Consider the following 18,019-nt stretch of genomic DNA (forward strand, 5'->3'; position numbering starts at 1 on the left):
CTGAAGAGGAACAGTCTAGGTATTCTTAAGTATCTGAAGGGCTATTAAATGGAAGAGCATTTAGAATGATTTTGCTTGGCCCCAAAGCCTGAACTAGAAGTAATAGGTAGAAGTCACAAGTTAATTTAGACTTGTTGTAAGAAAAAATTTCCTAATAACCAGGTCATCTAAAAGTGGAACAGGCTACTTGGAAAGTAGTGGATTCCCCCTCTTTGGAAGACTTCGAGCTAAGGCTTGAGGATTATTTATTTGTTGGATATAATGGAAAAAATTCCTGATTAGATATGAGCTTAATTAGATGACCTCTGAAGTCTTGGCAACTCCAGGATTCTGTGAAGACATAGACATATGTCTAGACATATCTTATTAGTCTTAAGTTTTTGACAATGTGCTTAATAAACTCTGGCTGACATCCTTAATTTTAATATTCACTTAATGTCTGCATACCTACTTTCTGTGGATGTGAAGATGGTAGCTTGACTATATGCACATATGACATATAATTTAATTTAATTGAGACAGGCAATAAGGATGATCTAGTGTGAATAGAAGGACTAACTGAACCAATGATAAAGCATGATACATTTTTGGGGAGAAATGTCAGCAGCAGACAGACAAAACAGGTGTGAATCAGCAATGGGGTGGGGTTCATTTGAAGCTTGTGAACAATGACAGATCTTACGGGAAAGTAGATCCTGAGGAATTTCATTCTTCAAATAGTAGAGGAAACGAAGTCTTCTCTTCCTTTTTTTTTTTTAAGAGGTTCAAAAAGGGCTTTACTACAAAGTACTACAGAGGAAAGATAAAACTTACTTAAATCAATACCAATTAAAAATAAGAAGAAAATCACATTGTTACATTCTGGGTTCACTCTCTCCTCTACTTCTAGGCAAATGCATTGGAAATTCAGGTTAGTCCTGTCTCATTTTGTGTATCTTCCAATTCTTATTCCTAGAGGTAAGGCACTAAGAATTGTTGAAGATATCAGTTCCAGGTGAATGAACTCATTTTGGTGATAGAGGTTCAGACTTGTATAAACCACATCCCTATAAAACATAGAAATCTTTTCTTCTTCAATCTATATACTCCCACTTCCTTCAAATCAATCCTCATTTGACACTTCTTTACTCTAACTAATGTGTTTGTCCACATTTGTAAACAATCTAGCTTGACCATATCTTTCCTATCACTTTTATTTGGATGCTGTCTCTCTCAACATTGGGCAGCAAGGCGGTACAGTGGATAAAGTGCTGGATCTGGAGTTATGAAGAACTCTTCCTTAGTTCTGGTCAAATCTGGTCTCAAACACTCATATTGTGTGTGTGTGTGTGTGTGTGTGTGTGTGTGTGTGTGTGTGTGTGTGTGTGTGATCCTGGGCAAGTCACTTAACCATGTTTGCCTCAATTTCCTAATCTGTGTAAAAAGCTGGAGAAGGAAATGGAAAACTTCTTCAGTATCTTTGCCAAGAAAATGTCAAATGGGGTCATGAAGAGTTGGACACACCTGAAAAACGACTGAACAAGAATATTTCAACATAGTTTTAGGAGAATGAGGTGTGGTTTTTTTTGACTGTCATGTTACACTGTTGACTCATGTTGTGCTTATAATGTATAAACCCCTCCTAATCATTTCCAGAGTAAATTTCTAACCATGTTTTCCCTTTTGTATATTTGTAAGATCAACTTTTAAAAGCAACTTTAGCTCCCCACCCAGGGGGCGCCCAGAGCCGAGCCGGACCGGAGCCCCAGCACATAACCTCAAGCCAGATATGCACTGGATCTGTTGAATGGGCAATTTTTCCATTTCCTAGTACAAAACTGCAGATCAACCTCTTTGCACTTCTAAGTCCACACTACATCCACTATCCAGCTCTGGAGAGCTGCCAGATATCTCCGGTTCTTACTTTCTGCATAATTAGGGGAAAATAAAAGTGCAACATACAGTAGTTCTGATATGGCTGAAGTGAAATCAATGTTCCGGGAAGTCCTTCCCAAATAAGGGCAGTTGTCTGTAGATGTGGCCACAATGGTGCTATGCAAACCCAAACTTCAGCCACTAAAATCTCTGACTCTTGAAAAATTAGAGAAAATGCAGCAAACAGCACAAGAAACTATTCGCCAACAGGAAATGACAGAAAAGGAACAGCACCAAACCAAGGAGTGATTCATTCATCAATTTTGTAACTTTTACTTGTTGATAGTTTTTCAAAGTAATTCACATTTGTTTGCTACTTTTGATTTTTATTAAAGTTAAAATTCATTTAAAATAAGGGGACAAATATAAGTCATCAAAAGAACAAAATAAATTTAAGCTTTTGTAATTCCTAAAAAAAAAGCAACTTTAGAGCTAGACATTTGTCCTTATTAAATTACATCTTATTTAATGTTGCCCATTGTTCTGGTTTATTGGGTGTCTTTCTGGATCTTGACATATTGGCTTAGCTTTTCAACTTTCTGAAATTTTAAACTGGCAAAAATGCCATCCTGCCTAGATCCAAATAATTCCATCCATTTCTAAATCCTTTCAATCATACTGGCGTTTAGCTTAAATCTATACATCTTATTCAAAAGTATACCATGAAAAGTTGTCAATACTTTAAAATCTAAGTATGGTCCAGTAAGATCTAAGTATTATTTTGTGTACAACATTATCCTAACTGCTGGTCTGGTTACCTGGCATGACTTTCTCTTGATAAAATTATCTTGGATTTTTTTTCAGGGGGGGGAGGGGATCATCATTTCACTTTCTAAGCACACACAAACCATTTCCTTAGTAATATATTCTAGAATTTTGCCAGGAAGATGGCAAGTTTACAGGATCCATACTCATTTATCTTTTTTGAAAATCAGGATGCCTTCTTTTCTCTAACCATTCCTTTCTCCAAAATATTTCAAAGTTCCCTAATATGGACTAACTGTACATTCTAGTACTTTCAATAATCTAGGCTACTTTGTCTGGATATGGCAAGAAATTAATTTTGAGGGGAGCTGGATGCCACTTGACCATCTCATCATATATCATAGACTTCTAGTACTTGCTGCTTATTTTTTTTATTTTTTCTAGTACAAGGATCATATCCATTCTCATTCTCTCTCTCTCTCTCTCTCTCTCTCTCTCCCCCTCTCTCTCTCTCTTTTAGGTTTTTGAAAGGCAAATGGGGTTAAGTGGGTTGCCCAAGGCCACACAGCTAGGTAATTATTAAGTGTCTGAGACCAGATTTGAACCCAGGTACTCCTGACTCCAGGGCCGGTGCTTTATCAACTGCGCCACCTAGCCACCCCGATCATTCTCTTTTAGAAGGAAAAAGCCAAATAAATAGGACCTGAGTAGTTCAACTTTCTCCCAGTTGGTCTGCCACTGGAGTGAATAGTGCTCCTATCCTTTTCTTTTCTTTTTCTCTTTTCTACAACATATTTACTGCCTTCTTGCTCCCTCATCAGCATTCATTCCCATTTCTAGCTCCATCTGAAACAGTATTTATAGCTCTGTTATTTTCTTTCTTGTTAATCTGTCAATAAGCATTTATTAAGTACTTACAAGATTAAGTATTAAGGTCTGGGGATACAAAGAAAAGCAAAAGATTGTCCCCTGCCTTTGAGAAGCTGACACTATAATGGGGGAGACATATGCAAACAACTGCTTAGGAATAAACTAAACAGAGAATAAATGGGAAATAATGGGAGTAACTAGAATTAAGAATAATTGAAAAACTCATCTAGTAGAAGGCATTTTGTATTAAAAAATGATTTGAATTAGCATGAGGGTTTCTTTAATTGGGTTCAGCTAAGGTATTAACAAGACAATTAGTTTAATAGCTAGGAAGAGAGAGAGAGCCTGGCTTGGAAATGGAAAGACCTGAGTTCAATTTTGCCTTCAGATCCTGACTAGCTGTGTAACTCGGGGTGACAACTTTTGTCTGCCTCGTTTTCTTTCCTATTAAATGGAGATAATAATAGAATCAACTTCCCAGAATTGTTGGGGAAAACAAGATCACATTTGTAAAGCACTTAGCAGAGGGACTAGTACATTGTAAACACTTAATAAATCCCTGTTTTCTTCTATGTTCATCCTCAGTTACCTGGTCTCCACATTTTATATAGGTCATCTTAAATCAATGACTTCCTCAAATATTCATTAATCCCTTAAAACAGCTCCCCTTTTTCTCTCCATAAGAATGTTTGTTTGTTTTTTTCTTTATATAACTTCAGAAATTCTTACTTAAGAGACTTCTTCCTGGGATAAATTTCCCTAAAAAAAAAATAGGTCCTGGGATCAAATCTTTTTCTCCCCCTCACACATATTCAATGCTTGTTCTCTCAGAAACAAAGCAGAAAAAGAACAGACCAATATTCCTAATGAACAATGACATCAAAATTTTGAATAAAATATTATCCTGGAGATACAGAAACATACTATAAAGATTATACAATATGACCAAATTGGACCAAGTATACAGGATTGGTTCAATAGCTGACAAACTACTAACATAACAGACCATAATAAAAAGAATAAAAAGTTTCTAATTTTAGCAATAGATATAGGAAAAAACTCGTTAAGATACAACATCTTATCCTACTAAAGCAGAAAACAAACAAATAAAAGGATTTCTCCTTAATAGTATATAAATATATATAACAAATGTATATAAAAATAAATATACAATATGGATAGCATATCTATCTAAAAACAAAACATAAAATTATATGTGATAGGGATAAACTAGAGCTTTTCCAATAAGACTGGGGTAAAGCAAAGATGTCTATTATTACCACTAAAAGTCAGTTACAATTAAAAGAAAATAAAAAATAAACAAAGGCAAAAAGGAAATTAAATTACTGATTTTCTTGTAGGTCATATTTTGATTTAGTTGGAGAACCGTAGTGAAGAACCACTAAAATTAGCTGAAATAATTATCTGGAAATTGCAGGACATAAATTGAACCCCAATAAATCAACTTTTTTTTAATTAACAAAAAATCCATTGGAAGAGATAGAAAAATTATATTTAAAATGAATGCTATAAGTATAAAATACTTGGGAGTTGCCAGGACACACAGGAGAACTAAATGACTATAGGAATAAAACACTTTTCACACAAAAAAGAGTCCTAGATAACTGAAGAAATGTTAATTGCTCATGAGTAGGCAAAGCCAATATAATAAAAATGACAATACTATCTAAATTATTTTACTTTTCCAGTGCTATACTAATCAAATTACCAAGAGGTTATTTTATGTAAATAGGAAAAAAAATCATTTGGAGAAAGAAAAAGTCAAGAATTTCAAGAAATTAATGAAAAGAAATGGAAAGGAATAGGGACTGGTGGTAACATGTTAAATGATACCATAAACCAGTAATATCAAAAAGATTTGAGGTTGCTTAATGGAACAGATAAGGAACAAAACATATGGAAGTAAAGAAGCACAAGACATCTAGAGTTTAAAAATCCCAAAGATCCCAGAAAAGATACATTATTCAAAGAGATTAAAGAAGAAAAAAAGAAATATGTACAAGAATATTTATAACATTTCTTTTCTTCCTCCTCCTCCTCCTTGTGGCAAAGACTTGGGATCTAAAGGTATCTGTCACTTGGGAAATAGTTGAACAAATTATGGAATATGAATGTAAGGAAAGATTACTGTGCTGGAAGAAATAATGAAGGGTTGGTTTTAAAAAATTTCAAAGACTTCAAGAACTTACACAAGAAGGGAGTATAATCAGGACAATTTATATAATAACACTAAAATGAACAACCTTTATAGACTTAAGAACTCAGGCACAACAAACATGATTCCAGAAGACCAATGATGAAAAATGATGCTATATATATCCTGAAAGTGCAGCAATAGGTCTAGGTTGCATATTGAGAAATTTTTATTTAAATTATTTTTTAGGGAGGGGTTGTGGTCCATACGGAAATTACTTTTTCTTGAAAATGCCTATTTGTTATAAAGGTTACATTTAATTAAAGAGGTAGGTATGATGGAGAAAAAATAGATTGTGAACTGAAAAATTAAAAAAAAAAACAATAAAAACCCAAACTAGTCTAGGGCTGGAGTGGTTTAATTTTCCCTATATATCTACAGTGCTTTGCACACGTTGGGTACTCAATAAATGCCTGCTAAATGATAAACAAAAACCAACCCTGCTCTCCCAAAATCTAGCATATAAATGAGACTGTGCCTAGGTTTCTTCTCCTCAGTTACAATGCTATGTTATGCTATCACTATGAAAATGGGGTTACTTTCTCCTCCTCTTCTTTCTATTTAACGATCAGTTTTTCCTTATTGATTTGATAAAGTCTAGAACTGTAGTTTCCCTTGTTGCTTCCTCCATCTCCACTTTTTAAATGATGAAATGATTATCAAGGCTTATCATAAATGAGTAAGCTATAGTCTTAACTGATGTACAGAAAAGAGAAGCTGCTAACTAAAATGTTCCAAATTTTCAACCTGTTTTCTGCACTCCTCTATTCCTTCTTCTGTCTAGAGAGTCTCAAGTATACCCCTATAATAAAAGCACTCTATTTCTATCTTCAATGATCCTCAATCAAGCATTCTCAATCCTCAAGTTCAAGGATTTTTTTCAAATCAGTACATATACCTAATATATATTATTTCTCTTTTCTCACACCTCTTTTGTTCCTTGATCAATAAGTCAAATTTCAATCATAAGTCATATCCAACCAAGCTTCAGTGATCCCTTTGCTCACTTGCTTTAGGATCTTTATTTTGCCATCTGTCAACTCTGCATTTACAAAGATGAGAAATTTTTGTTTGTTTCTTTTCATAAACATTGTTTCCTATGAATTACTGGTTCTTTATTCTGTCACTTTTTCTAAGTTATATTTATTACCTTCTTCTGTGGTACCTTGCTTGACAGATTGTTGAAGAAGAAATATCTATCTAGCTTTTTAATATTAAGAAAATATTATTTGTGCTCATCTGATAATTTCTGAGGGCTCCCTCTGCAGCATGCTGCTCCATCAGATAAATTCCCTTCAATTGTTCAATGTAACTTCCTAGTTAACTGTAAATTCACCAAGATAGGAGCACCTTCAATTTATCCCTGTACCCCTCCTCTAGTTTCCTGCTTCTCAAGTCTTCCAAAGTGAGTACCTGACCCCAGTCACTAGAGGGTAGGGTCCTCCTTTAATCTGATTTTCACTGCATAAGAAATGGGCAAGACTATAAAAGTTTGACCCACATTTCTCTCCAGGACAGACTCACTCATTAGAATCTAAGCTCAGCCATTTCTTAGGGCTGTTTTCCTTTCTCTCTTTCCCTTATGCATTCTCATCTAGTCTTTTGTTTTTCTGCATGTCCTCAAGTAATTTACTGCCTCTCCAGGAAAAAGTTTGATCTGTTAACTTTGCAGGTTTGTTAAATAAAAACTCCTGAGCTTTTATACCTCCAGAGTTAGTTATAGAATTTTTCACTTCGGAGAACCTTGATCTTTGTGGTGGTATCTTTTTGACTGGGGTCTACATTTTTTTGGTTCTCTTAATGAGATTTGCAAGATCTCAGGCAAATATGTTTTTACTGGCTATGGGAATTAAGACTAGGAATTTCTTTCACTGATGGAAAAATAGTAGAATAGGGTACAGGTACTGCAGAGCATAGTGTGAATGAGAAAGGGGACAAAAAGAACATGCATTTAAGAGAGAAAGAGTGAAGATAGATATTGGGATGGGGGCACACACAACACAGGCCACTAAAGGACCATAAGGAAAATGCTTATTAACAATGGTTTGGGAAGATGAAAAGTTCCCTCTCTTTCTAAAGTCCTGATTTTAAATGTTCAGCCTCTTAAAGGACATTGCTCATAATGAGTTTAGGCCCACCTCGAGGCCTCCAAAGTCTCCTGTTTGTTTTTTGTCCTTCATTTTCAAAGAAGACATCAGGGAGATGATGCCATGACATGCAAGTGAAATGGATTGGAGTGAGTTGGTGCTATGCATCAGTCTCACTTTCTCTTTCAAAACCATCAGCCTTGTCCCTATGCACAAAACTACCTTCTATCAACAAAACAATGGATCCTTGTCAATGCCTGAAAGGATTATGTTTTTGACCTACCACGCCTCATCCACATAATCCTAATTACCTCTGCTCTTTGACCTACTATCCCTCATCAACATGTCTCACATTATCTCATCTCTGCTCTCTGAGCTACCCTTTCCCACCTTCATCTCACTCCCTAAGTCCTCTTTAGTAGCTCTGCTCACTCCTTAGCTGAGTTGCTTTACTTTGGGAGACCAGCCCACTCTGGGGGAGCATGATCCCCAAAATAACTTCTCACTCCCCTAAGCTCTTCTTTACTATGTATCCCGTTCTTGCTCACTTTTTTTGGAGGGCAACCTACTCGTGAGATTCCAAATTCTCTCATCCCTTTCTCCATGCTGCTGGATCCATGTTGATATTTTTTCAGTTACTGTGAATGTTTCTCTTCCCCCCCCCTCTTAGCTGACTTTGTTGTTCTGACCAGACTAGCTTGTGCCAGTTCTCTTTGCTTTAACTTTACCACTTCAATTGTCACTTGCTGCTTCTCCAAAAAACCTAACCTGTGAACTTTTTTGTAAGCAAACTGGGAATTAAAATTTAAACCTTTCCTTACCCTCTTGACTCAGAGTCTGGTGATTTTTTTTTACCTCAAACAAATCCACATCAATCATCCCCTGAAGTCCATTCTTCAGTCTTTAGTAGGAAATCATAGGCAATTAGTTTTCCTCCACCAGCTGCTTTTTGATTCTCTTTTACTGTTGACTGAGGCAGAATCCTCCTTTTCCTTACTATTGCACCTCTTATCCCCATCCAGCTCAGCCTTAGCCTGCCTAAGTTAATGACCTCTAACTAGTCTTTTCACTGAGCTCTCTGAAATCATTGATTTATTGTTATTTAGATATCATCCTCTTTTTTCCTACTTAAAGTCATGGAAATCTGATTCTGTCCAGAAGAAACTGCATCCCACTCTATGGAGGCAGTAAGGTGGCGCAGTAGATAGAGTGCTGATCTTATTGTCTGGAAGATCTGAGTTCAAATCAAGGCTCGGGCTATACTTTTTTTTCTCTTAGTTGTTTGTTTTTTTTTTTTTTGCAAGGCAATGGGGTTAAGTGGCTTGCCCAAGGCCATGCAGCTAGGTAATTATTAAGTGTCTGAGGCAGGATTTGAACCCAGGTACTACTGACTCCAGGGCTAGTGCTCTATCCACTGAGCCACCTAGCTGCCCCTCAGGCAATACTTAATGTGACCCTGGGTATATCACTTAATCTTTGTCTGCCTTTCCAACTCTACATTTGCCAACTAGTGATTAGTATCGTCACCCAGTTTAATAGAAGAGTATACTGAAGCACTGACAGAGGAGCTGACTTATCCAGTCACCCACAGCTATTCGGTGGTAGTTAAAATTAGGACTTATGTTGATTGACTTTAAGTCCAGAGCCCTTTTATTATACTACAGGACTTGTAAGGAAGTGGAGTAGACAAGAGCCATGGGGCAGCCTTGGGATGTTTGTAAAGAAACAAAGCAGATTTGGACCCTGAGCTGTACTTTTGTTGAAAGTCACAACTGGGTTCTAAGGGATGGAGAGGCACAGTCAAAATAACCAGATGATGAGGTTGTTTTGGCAATGGCACTGAGGATTTAATACAGGGCCTGGCGCTGGAGGGGGTTGTCTAGTAAGGAAGAGATTTGCTATGATTAGTTCATAAGCATTCTCTGAATGCCTGTTTTGTTCAAAAGACTGTGAATTAGGCACTGGGGGAAAGGAAAAGTAAAAGAGAACATGAAAGAAATAAAAAATATGTCCTGGCTGTAGGGATGGGGAGGAAGGCAGAAAAGAGGTGAGATGGAAATTTGTTGGGAAGGAGAAAGCAGCAGGATCTGGCAACAGTTAGTTGTGAATTCAAGAACAGAACCCGTACCCTCTCACTACTAGCCTTCTGGCACTCACCCTAACTCTGTCTCTTGGCATGCATCCTTCATTCACACTGGTTTTGTCTGCTGTGTGTGGAAAATGCCTGAATATTTCCATTCCAAAAACATAAAAAGCAAATCTATTTCAGATGAAAGAGGCCTTTCTCAGTCTAAAAATTAAAACTCCAGTTTAAGAAAAGCAATACATTAAAAATGACATAAAAACAAGATAAGCAAGCTATGCATGTTTTATTTCTTCTTTGACTGTGACTGGGAGCAAATAAAATCTATATATAGATTATTACTCCAAATGACTCTATTATGAACTGCTCTTATTAAAGAGAAGTAGACAGCCCAGACTGGTGGGAAAGACCTAGGACAGACAAGAACTGGACTGGAATCCTGTCTTTATCAAATACTAGCTGTGTGACAAGGTTTCTTTCTCATCTAGAAAATGTGGGTAGAAAAAGTTGTAAAACTGGAGATATCAAAAGATTGCCAACATGACAGGGATGTTGTAGAGAAAATGCTTTGTAAACCTTAAATCCTATATAAATGTGAGGCATTTTTCTTGCTCTTTATTAAATCTAATTGAAAGTATTATAAGGTATCACACTATTCCCTCACTGCTGAATCAAGAAATTACAAAGTAAGTATTACTGGAGAATCTCAGCTGTTCAAAAATACATCAACCTCTGGAGAGGTCATTTTAAAGATTGAAATGATGTCATTCTCACAGTTTCACATATCATGCCATTCAGCAACAGCAATGAGATTGGTTTAGGAAAACCTCTAAATTCACAGAACAAAATTCTTGAGCACTGACGCTATTTCCTATAGGGGTAAAAATGTTCTTTGGACCTGCTCTGAGATCATCCAAGCACCAATTCCTATATCAGAGCTTGCATTTAACTCCTAACTGGAGTAATGTGGGGCTTTGCCTATATGTTGTAGTTTTAGACACACATAATAAAGGTTTAGTAAAGTTTGGGATCAAGTCACTAATTCCCTATGTGGCTTTGACCCAACAACAATAACAAAATGACTAACACTTAGACATCACTTTAAGTTTTACAAAGTATTTCTGAGGACAAAACCTATTTGACTGAGGAGGAAACTGGCAGGTTAAACTGGGTGCACCTGGTGGTCACACAGAAAGTAACTAGTGGATTTAGGTCTAACTGATAGCTCTTCATGCTATATCACATATTCTCAACCTCAGTTTCCCATTCTGTAGAGTGTAGCTGACATCTAATTTCCAAATAATTTTGACAAAAAATAAAATCCCTGAAAAGAAAATTCAGTCTGATGAATTATTACCCATTCTACTTCTCAGGGTGGCTAGGGGATCAATTTAAAAAAAAAAAAGGTTGGCAAAGCACTGAGAAAAGTCAAAAATGCACATAAACACAAAGAAGTGTTATTGTTGCTCATCACAACCACTGGAATACAGGTTTGTCCAATACTTTTCTTAAGTTTCATGCTAGAATCTTCTGCTTCTAAGCATTTTGCAATCCAGTTTATGGCTTCAACCACTCCCCTCCTTTTAAAGCCCAGTTCAGTTGCTAGATCTATTTTTCCCTTTCAGTTGATCACTCCTTTGTCCTTATTAAATATTACATTGTAACATCAACCAATCTATCAACAAGAATGTAGTATGTACCTATTATGGGGAAGGGAATATTCTAGGTGAGGGGAATATAAATACAATAAATAAAACTATCTTTACAAAATACTTATATTCTAAAAGACTCATAAAACTACATATTGAAGAGATACAAAACAGTTAAATACAAAGTTGTTTGAGAGAGTGCTAATAGCAATTGAGGGGATAAAGAAAGTTTTCATGGAGAAAGTGGTGCTTGACTTGCATCTTGAAAGAAGAGAAAAATTCTGAAAGAAGAGAAAAATTCTATGAGGAAGAGGTACTGAGGGAGTCTACTTCAGACACAGGGGCAGCAGTGCAAAGGAATGGAGAAAAGAGATGGTTTATCAAATGCAAGGAACAGAAAGTCAGTGGATGAGGGGGACTGAAAAGTCAGTTTGGGACAAGGTTGTGAAGAATTTTAAGTTAGTTTCTATTTGATTCTAGAGGCAATAGAAAGTCATCAGCGTTTACTGAGTAGGGAAGTGACATAATTAGATTAGGCATGTAAGATGGATGGGAGAGGAAAGGACTTGAGGTAGGGAGACTAAATTGGAAATCATTGCAATTATATAGACAAGAGGCAATCAATGTCTGAACAAACATAGTAGCTAGGAAAGCAGTCAGAAAACGGCAAAGAGTTTTGTTTAGCTGAGGAAAGAGCACTGGATCTGGAGTTGAAGGGCCTGAGTATGAAAGCCATTCTGAATATTTATGTAACTAGTTCTGGAACCCAGGTGGAATCACTTTCCATCTCTGAGCCTCAGTTTCCTCATCTGCAAAATGAGAAGATTAGGGGAAGATAGGTGGAACAGTGGATACAGAACCAGCTCTGGAGTCAGGAGGACCTGAGTTCAAATCTGACCTCAGACACTTAATGATTATCTAACTGTGTGACCTTGGGCAAGTCATTCAACCCCATTGCCTGCCCCCCCCCCAAACAAAAGACAAAATGAGGAGATTAAACTGGATGCTTTTAAAGGTCTTAAATCTATGATTCCTATGAACATAACCTCTAAAGGTCCTTTATTGCTCTAGTTTACAATTCTATTTCACTCTATTCTATGAAGCCATGCATGACTGAAGACATTAGCAGACATGGAAGAAACCCAACCCAAATATTATACAAATCCCTACAAGGAGTAAACACAACATGCAGAAAATGAAAACTCCTTTTGAAAGTCCATTAAATAAGACAACTAGATGGTGCAGGGAATTGAGCACTGGCCTCGGAGTCAGGAGAATGGGAGCTCAAATCCAACCTTAGACACTTATAACGTACAAGCTGTGTGACCTTGAGCAAGTCACTTAACCCTGCTTGTCTCATATCCAGGGCCATCTCCAGGCATCCTGATTCATATCTGGCTAATGGATCGAGATGGCTCTGGAGGAGAAAGTGAGTTTGGTGATGTAGCATAATCCCCCTCATGCAAATCCAATTCAAGTGCTTGTCATGGCATCACCTCCCCTGATGTCAAGGTCTTCTTTGAGAACAAAGGAAAATATTACTATTATTATTATTATAAATGAAGGATATTAATCGCAAACAAGACATTGAATAATCTAGGTGATAACTCTGGAATACAATTCAAAAAGAAACCAAATTCATTCCATTTCAGAAACATTTTTTAAATGCTAAAACAATTGTGTGCTTAGTGGTGGTAGACCCAGGACTCTTCACTTCAACAGATCAAAGAAAACTGAAGATGGAAATTGTGCTTCTGCCAGTACTGGAGAAGGGCTAGACAAAACTAGCAGAAATGTGAAGAGTATTCACTGTATTCTGCTCAGTGAGCTGATGTAGAGAATCATATCAAAAAGGTTAGAATGTCTCCTGAGAGGTTATCCAAGGTTGGTCCCAATATGCTTAAGCTTCTAATAGAGTTAAAGATCTATATAAAAGTACCCAACCTCCTCTTTTAGGAATTCTTCACTTTTTTTTTTTTTGCCATGGATCCCTTTGGCACTCTGGTGAAGCCAATGGACTCATCAGAATAATGTTTTTAAATGAATAAAATAAAATACATAAGTGTTACAAGGAAATCAATTATACTGAAATACAGTAATCAAGAGGTAAGAAACAAGTTCAATCATATCAATTTAAGAACTCTTTGTTTATATGTTTATAATACCCTATAACATGACTGAAAACATCAAAAAGTATTTCAAGAAGTTTAATATTATCTCTAAGATGCAGTCAGATAGGGGCAGCTAGGTGGCACAGTAGATAGAGCACCAACCCTTTGAGTCAGGAGGACCTGAGTTTAAATTTGGCCTCAGACACTTAATAATTACCTAGCTATGTGACCCTGGCTAAGTCACTGTCATTTAATCCCAAGGCCTGACAAAAACTAAAAAAAAAAATGCAACCAGATAGTTATTAATATAATATTCTTGTATAATACATGTATTTGTAAGCTGAAGCTTATTGCAGCCCCTAAATTAATCAACTGGTTAATCAACAAGTATTTTTATTAACCCCTACCATGAGTCAGACGTCAGACTAGGTACTAGGGAGATAAATGTAAAAGGCATGTAATATATACACAAAGAAGTAAATACAGGATATGTACAAAATTAATGTAAGAGTTTGTTGAGGTGAGAAAATTAAGTTGAAAAAAAATCAAAGAAGGACTGCTTAAGTGATATCTCTTAAATTGTGCTCTGAAGGGGGTTGGGGGTTCCAAGAGGAAGTGGTTAGGGGAGAGTCTGCAAAGGGAACAGAGGAGATGGAATATCATTTACAACAAATAGCAAGGAAGCCATTTGACTGGAGCATAATGTGAGGAAGAGTAATATAAAATCAACCTTAAATGGCAGATCTTAAATGCCAAACAGAAAAACTATGCATTTTATTTAATGGGCAATGATCTTTTTGAACATGATCAGAACTTCACTTTAGCAAAATCCCTTTGACAACTGTTTGGAGCATGGCCTAGAGAAGGGAGAAACTAAAGACAGGGGATATTTTTTTCACAGCAATGAGGAAATCTATGTAGCATGGACTAGGTGAGAGGTGAAGAGGATCTGGAATATAATGATTTGCTGTTTCACTAACTGATCTCCATGTCTGGGGCATTCTCCTTCCTCATCTCTGTCTCCTGACTTTCCCCAGAGAGAGAAAGAGAGAGTGAACAGTGGGGAAGGAAGGAACATCAAAATAGAAAACAATTCCAAGATAGAATCTTGGGGATTCATGGATGATGAACTCAGAAACTAAAGGCAGGTAATGGACCATAAAAGAATAGTGACATGAAAACTCAGGGAGGAGAGGATTAGAAAAGAAGGAGGTCATTCATAGTTAAACAACTATTTGAGTGACATCAGGAAGGAAAAGAACAGAGAAAAGGTCATTGCGTTTAGTAACAAAGAGATCATTGCAAAAATCATTCTCTAATAAATGATAATCAAAGGATAATAACAGATGGTTTTCAAAAGAAATACAAACAAATAACAATCATATGACAGAATGCTCCAAATCATTTTTTTTTTTAGGTTTTTGCAAGGCAAATGGGGTTAAGTGGCTTGCCCAAGGCCACACAGCTAGGTAATTATTAAGTGTCTGAGACTGGATTTGAACCCAGGTACTCCTGACTCCAGGGCCAGTGCTTTATCCACTGAGCCACCTAGCCGCCCCCCAAATCATTTTTTTTATAAAAGAAATTTCAAATCAAAACAATCCTGAGGTTTCATCTCACACTTAGAAAATTGATAAAGACAACAAGAAAGTGTGGGTAGGCTGTGATCTGTGTGCTACTGACATTACTCACAATGATGAAATCTTGAAAACATTGAAGTAAAAGTCTATCTAAATATAGATTCTTTTTTTTGGGCTTGGATTAGACTTGCTTTTATCAAACTAAAGGAAAGTAATATTTTGATTGATTTTTTTAAACCAATGAAGTAACTATATGAATGGTAAAACATATTACTACCAAAAATAAAAAATTAACTGCTTTATCAGAAAAAAGGGGAGGGGGAAGAGACAGGGTTAGATAGATGCCTTGAAGTCCCTTCCAGGGATAATAGTTTCTGTGGTTGAAAAATGTATTACCTTATAGCCAATCTAGTAGTGACCTTTTACCAAACTTAGCAAGGTCAGGCTTCAGAAAAGGGACAGATAGCCTAATATTGAGTATACATTTGGAACTTTTATAATTTGGAAACATTAGCCAGAGATGTGTGCTGAGAATCCAGTCATTCTGTGTTATAATAAGGATTACTTTCGATTGTAGGTATGCAGGAAATAGATGACAGCTGTATCCCTAAGCAGAAATGCAAAGAATCTTAGAGTTGCAAAGGATCTCAGAGATATTGTTATCTTGTTCCACCCTTTCCTGAAACCTGAATCATGGAATCACACAACATTCTTTCAAAGCACTTACTCTAATTCAGCTTTAACAATTTTAATGAATGGAATCTTCTATCTACAGAGACATTTGTTTGTGGGACAGTTCTAATGGTCAGAAAATTCTGTCTTACTATAATGTCTTTTCTTTGTTCCTAGTTTTGTTCTCTAGGGCCAATCATCAGAAAGTCACATGATAGTCTTTGAACTATTTTGAAGGCATAGCAATTTTAGTTCCCAAGGCTAACTCAGCTCTCTGGTGCTGTGCTTATATTTTGCATGGAGTTACATGCATATGAAAACTCTTTGAGGGCAGGAACTGTTTTGCTTTGGTCTTTCTCTCTCCATTTACATAATGCCTTACACATCGAGTGCTTAATGTGTTATGTTATTTATATTAAATTTTACCAGTATTTCATAATTAAGATAACATAAATCACACACAAAGAGATCAAAATGAACATGGAGAACAAGAGATAGTTTCTACAGGGCTCACAAAAAAAAAATCTATGTCTTGGCTTTGAAAAAGAAAAAGAGAAGAGTGTTTATAGGCATTTGAGACTGACTGATTACTGGCAACATTTTTAGAACATATGTCTAAGAGAAAATTTATGAATAACTAGAAAAGTGGTGGTACAAATAACCTTCAAGCCTTCATTATAGACATGCCAGATCAACTTCAGTTCCTTTTCTGACAGAGAAATTCTATAGATATAGTTCACTAGACTTGAATTTTTTTTTAAAAGTCTCTCTTTCTGTCCTTGAGATCAAGGTATGGAGATATGAACCAGGGGAGAAGGTAGATCTAGACAGAAGATAGTCTGGAAAAATTTAAGGGTTTCAATGGATTGTAAGCACATTATGAGTCAACAGTGACATGACAACCTTCCCTCCCCCCACCCCCAAAACTAATATGATGTTTATGCTGCTACTGTGAAAAGACTATAGGAGGCGATTCTCTCACTGTACTAAATGGCCAACAGAATATTGTGTTGTGTATGTGTCATATTTCAAGAAGAGCCCAGAGGAAGGCAATCAGAAGGGAGTAAAGTCTTGAGACAATGCCACATGAGGATCAATGGAAGAAGTGGGAGAAGAGAGCACCAAAGCAATATAAGAGAGTCCTCTTCAAATATATGCAGCATTGTAAGGCAGAATAGGGATTGGATTTATTCTGAATTGTTCTGTTCTATTAATAAACTTCAAAGAATCTCAAGGTGGACAGGATCTCAAAAAGGCAGCCCCACTATAACCCCCATGAAAAATGATCATCCAGTCTATGCCTGACATGACATGATGACTAAACCACTATTTTTCAAGGCACTTATTGGTAATATGAAGCTATAGGATGCATTTCCTTCTTCAAAAAGGGAATCTGCAATGTCTACCTATTACTCTCAGTTCTGCTTTCTGGGGCCAAGCACAATCCTTACAAAATGCAGGAAACTATCACTGTTTAGCAGGGTTTTCACAAGGGTGAAAGGTATGATTCTCTGAATGCAAATTACCAAAAATCTCTCCTCCTTCTCAAGCCATCGTTGATCTTCCTCCATTTCCTGTTGCTGTCGTATCAACCTCTCTTCCATAAGATGTGCTGGAAGGACTTGGCCTAATCCCCTCATGTCCAATGTGGCAGAGTCCTAAATGATAAGAATAAATACAGTTTTCCATCTGTTCTCTGTACCACTGGTTCATTTTTCTCAATGACTTTCAGTGAACAAAACAAACTCTTTAAAAACCTTAGATAATGACACATTTGTACCAGAATCTATCTCCAAAGAGAAGATAATAAATTGTGAACAAATATTCAGTAGCAAGGCAATGATGGTGTTCTATAATTTTAAGAAATACTTTAAAATCAACTTTGACGTGACAATAATTCTTGGCTTCTTTATTGAGTTAGAGGAATTAAGCATAAAAATCCTGCCCCTCCAAAATACTTGATTTTGAACAATCCATTTAATCTATCTAACCCTCAGTTTTTTCTTCTGCAAAATGGGATTGATTATCTATGTTACATCTTCTTCACAACTGTGAAGATCAAATGACATAATGGACATAAAGCACTTTGTATATGTCGAGGATTATAGATAAATTATCATATCAAAGGCTGAT

At 36.4% G+C, this 18,019-nt stretch overlaps 1 protein-coding gene and 1 pseudogene across 9 annotated transcripts in view; one reads left to right on the plus strand and one right to left on the minus strand.

The window, feature by feature from the left end:
- Positions 1–18,019, minus strand: part of PTK2 (protein tyrosine kinase 2) — a 420,621-nt gene that overhangs the window by 36,999 nt on the left and 365,603 nt on the right. For all 9 annotated transcript variants that reach the window (XM_074202743.1, XM_074202742.1, XM_074202744.1 and 6 more), the window contains one exon: positions 17,413–17,544. In XM_074202743.1, the coding sequence (XP_074058844.1) occupies positions 17,413–17,544 (132 nt within the window). The remainder of the gene's footprint in view (positions 1–17,412; positions 17,545–18,019) is intronic.
- LOC141499944 (BBSome-interacting protein 1-like) lies at positions 1,954–2,323 on the plus strand (annotated as a pseudogene).

Source organism: Macrotis lagotis, chromosome X, assembly GCF_037893015.1.
Source record: "Macrotis lagotis isolate mMagLag1 chromosome X, bilby.v1.9.chrom.fasta, whole genome shotgun sequence".
NCBI classification, from domain to species: domain Eukaryota; kingdom Metazoa; phylum Chordata; class Mammalia; order Peramelemorphia; family Peramelidae; genus Macrotis; species Macrotis lagotis.